The sequence below is a fragment of the Palaemon carinicauda genome, chromosome 7 (assembly GCF_036898095.1).
Source record: "Palaemon carinicauda isolate YSFRI2023 chromosome 7, ASM3689809v2, whole genome shotgun sequence".
Classification (NCBI taxonomy): Eukaryota; Metazoa; Arthropoda; class Malacostraca; order Decapoda; family Palaemonidae; genus Palaemon; species Palaemon carinicauda.
In genome coordinates, this window is record NC_090731.1 from 82,678,264 (window position 1) to 82,688,426 (window position 10,163).

A 10,163-nucleotide genomic window follows, 5' to 3' on the forward strand; every position below is an offset into this window, starting at 1 on the left:
TTTTATGATCACTGTAATGTTAAGAAGTAATTTTCAAGGTTGTATATTGATTAAATTTTAGCAAGATATTAAATATACATGCCTATCACTCATATTTGATGTAAAATTAGGAAATCTTAAATTAAGGATTATATGTATTCAGAGGGCTTATATAAAACTCCAGTTTATTAACCATTTTGTGTTCTCTTCATCCACTCTACTGTATTTTCCTTTGCCTTTTACTCACTGATATTCTTGTATCAATATAATTTCAGAGTACAGAGAGTGAAATACAAGAAAGGGTTCCTGTGCAAGATCTCATGAAAACCCATGCAGTCATGAATAATGCAGTGCTGCCAGTTAGACGCTTAACCAAGGCAGAACGAATGCAGGAGAGGGAAGAACGTCGTAGGTTAAGAAAATTATCGAAGAAATATAGAAGTTAGTATGAAGTAATACCAGAACTTTCATTTTTATGGAGGACCCAAGATATTTTTATGAACTTAATACTGTAGCTATGCTTTATGTTTGTGATGTAGCCATGCAGCTGAATAAGTTAGCAATTGTCTTTATATGTTGCCAATAATGTTCATATTTAAGGAAAACATGAATAAAAAACAAAATTTAGTACTGTAAAATTATTAATGTACCATGGACTCCTTATAGTTTTATCATTTTTTTGTTATTCACAATTATTTTCAGGGAATCAGTTGTATGGATCCAAAAATAGACAAGTACTAGATGCAGTAGGCTCAGGTGAGCACAAAGTACGACTTCCCAGAAAGAGCCGCATCGATAAAGAGAGAAGACGTCAAAGGCAAAGAGAACGTAGGGACCGTAGAAGAAAGAAGAAATCAAGAAGGAATACAAAATTAAGACAAGATTAGTATTTGATAGATTTCAGTCAGTAACTATAAATCCTTTTTTCAAATGATTTCAGAATTTATTAGAATACTTTATAATGGAATCATAACCTTCTTTATAACAGCAAGGTAACCAATTTACATGTGTAGCCTATGGCTTTAATGTGTATCAGTGTATAAAAGTACAGTAATTACATTTAGGGTAATCTCTCATTGCATTCATGAATTACATCCAAATTAAATGTTTTCATTTCTTAAATTTCATATTCATCAGACTTGTTAATGTCATTGATGGTTAACATAAACAATGTAATTTGACTGTATCATACTCATTATGCATGTTCAATAAATATATAGATGCTATTAGATTTAGAAATGTCTGTGAATAGAATAAATGTATTTATTAACGTGTCCTATTCTAATTCTGTAAAGCTTGATATTTGATCAGGTGGTATCATAGGAGGAACATACACATCTTGTTATCAAACAAATTCCACAAGTACTGCACGCTGGTTATAGATTTTAATAATAACTCATTCCCTTTGATTTTTCCATTATTTAGGAAAACTTACTCTAGATAAGCACTTGTCCTGTTTTTATAACATTATAATAGAAACAAACTTTAGACATATTTACATGAGATGCTTGTACTTATTTCTCTAGCTTCATACCAAATTTAAAGTACTGTAAGTATACTAACTTCATACTGTGCTTTATAATTATTATCATTTTTTTTTTAATATAACATGAACAATTCCAGTTGTATATTCCACTGTACTGGGTATTAAGTCTTGATTGTTTTAAAACTTTGCCATTTCTTAACTCTTAATAATCAAGGTTTTGAAAGTTTATTGCTAATCTTCTTAGTTAATACTGTCTATGTGAGGTCCTTTATTGTACACATAACATTTATTTCTTGTAGAAATTACTGTGCTTTACAAATTCTACAATAGTCTTATTGCTTGAGGCTTAGTTAAGAATGTATTTCATTGTCTAGTATGGTCCCATAAAATTTTATATGGTCACAGTCACTCATCCAATGGATGATAATTTTTTTTTACAAATTGGTCATGGGTTCTAATTTCAAAATAAAATGTATGAAATATTTCTTGGTGTAACTGGACAATTGTTTTTAACACTGTAAATATACAAGAAATATTTTGGCTGTTTAATTTCCTTTTAGAAGGTGTGTTGGAAGAGCAGCATTTATCTTTATCTGCTAAGCATATAGAATTAATTGTCGTCCGTGAAAATTGCAACCAGGAAAGATAAGAACCATTGGAATTTTTCTAAGGTCAAGGCTTAAAATTGTGGGAAATAATGCTTCAGAAAGAAGTTGATAACAAACAAGATTGTAGAAGCTTATCGTGAGGAAAAATATGAATGGCACTTAGAAAAATATTTCACCTCTTGTACTGGGGAGGGATTGTTAACTTGACTTAGAACACTGCAGGCTGATCCAATAGTTATGAATAAAAATATGAAAAAGTGACAATCCAATGAATATAGAAACATGGTTGAGCAGTGAATATGTAAATGAGGATTATGAAGAAGGTATCAGCACTGAAAGAGGTCATACTAAAGTGTGACATCATTGAAGGAATATGGAAAAAGAGACAGATGTATAAAGGGCACCTAAAAAGAAAGAATTTTCTACCACTAGCAAAGGATAGGCATCAAAGGAAGTAGATAGTCATAAATAGAAAAGAGGAGAGAACAATAGAATTTGAAAGTATTCAAGATAGCAAAGTGGCTGAAGGCAGATGAAAATTATGTACCAGAATAAAGGAAAACCTGGCAAAGAAGAATAAGAACTAGAACAATGGAAAGTGTCTTCTGATAATGATATACAAAGGGAGGAAGATGAATTGCAGTTCAGAAATCATAGAGGAAAATGACTGATTGAAGTACTAGAGGAAAGGAAGAGAAATAAATAAACTGCTCCACATCAACCTCCTTCCCATCCTAAGACAGTCACGAGACTTGAGCTACAGTACATGTCAAATCCCTGCATGAGCAGGATTGGTCATTTGTAATTAACAATTGCACCACTTTAAATCATCCTTACAATTTAATACTATTCTAGAATTGGCACCACCACCTATATGATAGTAACCAATATGATAAATCTGACTTAAAATAACAAACCAAAATTCTATACCTAACATTACATAAACAGTACATTGAGACTCAACTCTGTATTTAAGGATATCCCAGAAAGAGAACGAGAAGGAGCTAACTTTGCTTGTATAATCAATAGTAAGATTACATGGAATGCTCTCTCTCTCTCTCTCTCTCTCTCTCTCTCTCTCTCTCTCTCTCTCTCTCTCTCTCTCTCTCTCTCTCTCTCTCTCTCTCTCTCTCTCAGAATACTGGTCTTAGCCATATTGCAGGAAAAAAAGGCCAGAAATTACATCCATACTACCTCTGGTTGACATGTACGAACATTTTTTTAAAAGAGGACAGGTCCTAACCATGTTAATAAGAGTAATGCTCAGAAATAGAAAAAAAAAAATCAAATAAAAGCTGTTGTAAGGCAATTGACTAAAGTCTAAACCAATAGTGTCTAAAGATAAGAATTATGAAGCTCTACAATTTCTCGCCGAACTAAGTTTTTCAACATTTTATCCTTATATAACCATGAACAAACATGACAGAACTGAACGCCTGACCAGGTGCACTATCATCTGTTTAAATTATGGAACCAGAAATAAAAACCTCCAGTATTTATACAAATCCAATAAAAGATGAAAATAGCATCAACTAAAGTTATTTAACAGTAGATTATTATGTTATTGGTATTTACGTTTCAAATTATGGGTCCTAACAATTCCTGTAAAATTGTGCACTTTAAATTTAATGAGGGAAGAGATGACTACTCTAACCCAGGAAAAACTTTAACAAGAAGATCAAGTATTAAACACTATGGTATTCTATGACATAGAAATATTAAGGACTCTGAGTCCAAAAACAGATTTACAACTGAAACTTGATTGAACCATTCTTATTCAAGTAAAGCTTTACTTTAGTAGCAGGATATTAAACCAATTCGGAAGAATGTATCTTTATCATGACTCAAACCCACTTATTTATATAGAGTTTTTCATTCACAATTTATCATGTCTCTTAAATTATTAGAATGAATAATTTTCAAATCTAAACCTACTGATATAAATGTTCTATAAAATTCCATGCATGAAAGTCCTTGTAAATGTTAAAACCACATCTAAGCTGCTTAACAAGTAATTTAATGAGGAAAAGACTGAAATCCTATCCAATCCCCATTGATGAGGATAAATCAAATCCAATAAGGTTGAGAAAAATTATGTAAAAAGTCATTGCCGAAATTGATAATTTCTCTTCAAACCCCATATATTGTAGACACTTTGGAAAATTATTTGTTTATGTTAGATAATGGATGCACCTCATTAACCAATCATAACAAAATTGCTAATGATTTCAATAAATTTCTCTTTGAAAAATATTCCGCATCTAAAGTGACCAGAAAAAACCTTTAGATTGAATAAATTTAGCACATGGAGTTCCATAAGATAACACAGATTCTTTGGAGGATATGGTGTCTAGCTGGTAATGGGTTGGGTATTACTGTCATTAATGGCAACATAAGTGGAAACCGTTGTCAAAGAATCCAAAAACAGATGTATGAGAGTTACTGAATTTTGGAGAATTGATTTAAGTAGTTTACCACTACCTGAGATGCTATGAAATTAAATAACATGTTAGTTTCATGTACTTTAAATGTAATGTATGAGGAAGTATTTCAAAAAGCAAAGTAAAGGAAATATAGCTTAGACTATTGTCTCATTAATTCATAATTACATCCAAGATGTTGCATACTTCATGCAAGGTGAAATCAAGTAAGATCTTAAGTGTGGAAATCAGACTTGTTTTACTATTTCCAAATGGGTAGAAGAAATATGCTTCAATAATAGAATTGAAGACCTGTATTCAAAACACCTCCACCCCATGATCTTAATAAAGACTCCTCTAGCAGAGAAGCTGGAGGATCGCCACGAGGTTTAATTCTGGTAACTAAGGTAGATTTTGATTGCAATGACAGATTTTTTCAAATGGAATTTCTTATTTCAGTGCTTAGCTAACATTCATGGTGCTCTACCTTTAACGAGCAAACTTGAAGTTAGAGGACTAGTAGTGGTTTGTATGATTAGCCCTCCTGTCTTATACCTCAAGAAAATCTTCCTTAAATGGCTGCCAGAAGTCATACTCCAGAAACCGTCATTCTCATTTTATCCCACTGCTACTAGATGTGAGGAGGATGGTAGAATCCAATGAATGTTGGATAAACATTATAATGAATTATTTTATTTCAAAAATTCTATTTATTTCAGTGAGAATTACCCAACATTCAATGTCGATTCCCATACTCTCCGGAGGCAAGTAATGGCAAACATAGGGATATACATAGAAATACACCCTAAAATACGAGATAAATACTAAAAATACTCTGGAAGACTCTTATTCTGAATTCAACCATCCAGCAACTTATCCTGAGGCAATCTAAGGTTGAGAAAGACCTTATAACTTTACATTTAATTCCATTAGAATAGTTAGAAGACTGGCAAAGCCAAGGACTCTCTTTACCAGCATAAGTAACACTAACAAGAACCGAACAAGGGCTAGTCAAAAAAACATCTCTAAAGAAGGCTACCTTTACTCAACCCATAACTTCATCACCTAATAAAATATACTATAGAAAGGAGAAACAGAAACCATGAAAGGAAGAGATTACCCGGTGACTGGAAAATTTGTCTTGCCACAACAAAGCTCCCTAATGACCAATAGTGATCATATATTGCTTAAATATCCTTCATTTATAAGGTAACAAAAACTGAATTACTCCTTCAATGGCCTTCACTCATTACCTTTAGTAGGGAACGATATTTCATGGAATTAGAAGTAACCATGATTTCTTAATTTGAGGAAGCATCTATGATTAACTTCAATAAAAAGGACATGGTGTTATTTGACACAGAATAAGAATTGTCTTAAAGTCTGCAAAAAAAATTCTTGAAATTTTCCGTAAGCAAACTGCTCTCTTCATGAACTTTTTTAATTACCTAGCTGTACTGACATTTTACGAATATTTCTTTCTATTCTAGTGTCTGGGGAAAGAATTGAAAATATCTATAATAATTTTTACATTTTGAGTCATTCTTTGCTCTAAATGCTGGTAATAGAGAAGGAATTACAGTGAGACCTCGGTCTTTGCTGATTTAGTCATTGCAGTTTTGGTAACCTACATAATATTTAGATCTGGGAAATATTCTGGAAAATACTTTTGAAGAATCGTGGACCTTCACTGCGTCATCTTTGTTAGAATTGCAATGTTCTTGTTCCCTTGTTTGTTCTCTTTCCATTTTACCTCGCTTACTGTATTGTATACTGTTTGATGCTCCTGTAGTAACAAGATACTACCCAGTATTGCAATACTGTAATAATAATATTAATAGTGAATATAATAATAGTAGTAAAACAGTAATGAAAAATAAACAAATATACATAATTACTTTATTTTTAGCACAAGCAAACCCATTACATAGAAATTTCAATAATTAAAATTGATAAAAGAGGATCTTACTTACAGTATCTTTCAATGAAATACGACAGTTTTAATCTAAAATGTAAGATGAAAAAACTTATTTGTATTCATAAGCAGTTTTTCTCTTTCACTATGAAATAAAGACAATAATTTTGAAATTTACTTGTTCTTATTTAATTATCATATGCTTGATTCATATTCTTTAACATATATTATGTTGTATCAAGTACTGTAGAAAAATAATGATATAATTTATAAAAAATTTCATGATAATTAAGAAATTAAGTCTTTTCTTATTCATTAACAAAAATATTTGTACATTTTGTTTGAAGAAAGCTATTTAAAGCTGCCATGACAGGATATTATTATCATTATTAATTGCTAAGTTACAACCCTAGTTGGAAAAGCAGGATGCTATAAGCCCAGGGGCTCCAACAGGGAAAATAGCCCAGTGAGGAAAGGAAACAAGGAAAAATAAAATATTTTAAGTACAATAATAACATTAAAATAAATATCTCCTATATAAACTATACAAGCTTTAACAAAACAAAAGGAAAGGAAATTAATAGACTAGTGTGCCCGAGTGTCCCTCAAACAAGAGAACTCTAACCCAAGACAGTGGAAGACCATGGTACAGAGGCTGTGGTACTATCAAGACTAGAGAACAATGGTTTGATTTTGGAGTGAACTTCTCCTAGAAGAGCTACTTACAATTAGCATAGCTAAAGAATCTCTTCTACCCTTACCAAGAGGAAAATGGCCACTGAACAATTAGAGTGCAGTAACCCTTTGGATGAAGAAGAATTGTTTGCTGTTGTCAGCTGTATGAGGGCAGAGGAGAATATGTAAAGAATAATCCAGACTATTCGGTGTGTTTGTAGGCAAAGGGAAAATGAATCGTAACCAGGGAGAAGGATTTAATGTAGTACTGTCTGGTTTGTTAAAGTACCCCATAACTCTCTAGTGGTAGTATCTCAACGGGTGGTTGGTGCCCTGGTCAACCTACTACCTATGAAATATGTTCAACTGTACTTTAAATTTGTTTTGTTTACCACACTCCAGCATAATGAAAAGAAATTTATCTTTAATGAACAACCAGTTAGCTTAGAGAACACTTATTTCAACATCAACCTTTGTATCTTACAGCAGTGGGTTTTTACACATTGAAAAAAAAAAGTGAATTTTATAACAACACATTTCAAGTAGTTTACATGTATTATGATATCTTTAAAGAGCAATTTTTTTTTATTCTCAAAAAACAGATTTTGACATAGGAAAAATCTATTTTTGGGTGAGATAGCCGTGTTGTCCTGATGGAGGTTCCTCAAAGGCAGCTTTCTACTTGGGATATTTCTGCGAGTGATATACCAGAGAAATTTACTGGTAGAGGTATAACAATTCTAACCTATGGAGCGAATATCCTGAGAGATATCGTGTATACACCAGGGACGTGTTTAAAACAAGACATAGCTATCCTTCCCAAAATAGTTAACCCTGTCTCGAATGATATAGGACAGGATTGGATACTTGGGTGAGCGTGTGTGGACGATTTTTCGAAAAACAATGATTCGAAAACAGTTGTTCAAATATGTATTTGTTCGAATTTACAATTTATCGAATTACAAGATATTCGAATAAGCAATTTATAAGAAATTTATTAGAAATTTATGTTGTTCAAATCCATAGCATACTTTACTTAACCATAAAGGAGAATAGGATTAATGTTAATTAATGATTATTTTAAATTTATTAAAGTTTTATTTACATATCTTTGCACATTTATGTTGAATAAAAAAAAACATTTTAATAGCAATTGAAAATCAATACTGATATAAAAAAAGGAAATCAGACATTTCATTACATCCTTAGATTATGGGCTACTGTACGAAGATACTTGATCTCATTTTGATATTCTTCAAAGTTGTCAACTAGCGTCTTGAGACGTCTCATACTTTCTTTATATTTCTGGGTGCTTCTTTCACATTCTTCGCCTCTATTTAATTTTGCAATTTTGATTTCATTGAGAGATTGTTCTCTTTTAAGTGCGTCGATGAATTTCCCTAATGATGGGTGAGCAGCGCTGACTTGCTGAGAAAATGCTCGATGACAAAATTCAATTGAATTATTTGTCATTGGGAGATTATTCATAACTCTTTCAAAGCAAGACCAAATATCTATATCAAACAAAGGTGACCGACGAGTATTTCGTCTACTTTGTAGACCAAGCCATGTATCTTCAAAATAATCTATTACCGGAAGTAATTCGGATGAAGATAACTCCTGTTCTATCAATTTTTCAAAAGCTTCATGTATAGTATAAAGTTGTTCAAACAGTGTCGGGATAGTTTTGAAAGTACCATCGCTGAACAAATTCTGACAAGAAGTTAAAACATCAATATTTGCATGTGTGGAAAATATTAATATTCTCTCTTCCTCCAGACCCGAGTCAAAAAGAAGAAAATCTTCATTCTTGAAAGCCTTCATATATTCCATTGAAAACAGTATATCCTTCCTATGATTGGGTATAGATAGTACACAATTTTCCTGCGAGTGAACTTTTCTAATTGAGCGTTTAATACTGTTTACAGTTGGCAATTCTTGCGCTCCAGATTCACTGATATCCGAAGATGCATTTGAAATTATATAATGAGGGGAGTCACGTGTACCTTCTGAATCCTTTTTAACTTTTTCCATAAATTTTCGCACTTCTATTTCAGCTGGATCACCTGAATGATTATGTTCTTTAGAGATAGTATCATCTTCTTTTACTGTTATAGCACGACATTTACAGTAATTGCTTGTCTTTAACATATAAATGTCCATTCACCACTCGCATGGGCTTTCCTTTTTCACTCTTAACGAACTCAGCCATTATAGGGTTTAAGAAATTTTTACTAAATAGGAAACCGTCCAAAATAACAATGAGAATTTTAATGTTTATTTTTCAAAGAAGGATTTGCTTACGGTTCATTTTTTTTCCTTTTTTTATAAATGTATTTAAAAGACAAACAATGCAATTGAGTTGTTTCTCATATAACTACTTGTGGAGATTTTTTTATGTGTTCTGAGTGGGAACTTGGTCCGGGAAAGTCTCCTTATGACGGCTACACAAAGTTCAACAGGGGAGGATAATGAGCACTTACTCTCGGGGCACAAATGCCCTGCTAATACTTTACTGTCACAATTTACTAACCTTCACTCTTAAATACAAAAGGGGGAAATTTACTGTCCAGAGGCCGGAAAACTCCAAACGTAGAATTAGCAATAATTTATGGCCTACTCTAGCTTTGTCAGGTCTATAGTCATCTCATTCTCAGGCTCTGTTCCGGCTCCGTCCCAGCTACCCCAATGAGATGCTGGACAGGTATTTTACGTTAATGTAATTAAGACAAAATCCAAAATGGGAGCAGTGATGTAAAGTAGTTTAAAAGTTTAAAGATAAGGATCTTTACCTTCGAAGCAAATATATTAATGCAAAGTACCTCGCTGTTACCACCTATAGACTTACTTAGGTTTACTCTTCAAATATTCCCAGTTTAAACATTAAATAAATGAGGGAGCAAAAATACTAAAGAGGTTTAATTAACCTAATATTGATTTATTTCACAAATTTACATTAAAAGAAACGGACATCTTAACAACACAAAAAAGGGTATCAAAAGAAATGCAATTCAAATAATGAAAAATACTTGATTAGACGCGTGGTCTACAATAATTAAAAATCAAAATGGGGTCAGGCA

At 32.3% G+C, this 10,163-nt stretch overlaps 1 protein-coding gene across 1 annotated transcript in view; it reads left to right on the forward strand.

Moving 5' to 3' along the window:
* Positions 1–2,002, forward strand: part of Sulf1 (Extracellular sulfatase Sulf1) — an 893,213-nt gene extending 891,211 nt beyond the window's left edge. The window contains exons 22-23 of the mRNA XM_068376733.1: positions 255–420; positions 682–2,002. Of these exons, the coding sequence (XP_068232834.1) occupies positions 255–420; positions 682–866 (351 nt within the window). The 3' untranslated portion in view covers positions 867–2,002. The remainder of the gene's footprint in view (positions 1–254; positions 421–681) is intronic.
* The last annotated feature ends 8,161 nt before the right edge of the window (positions 2,003–10,163 follow it).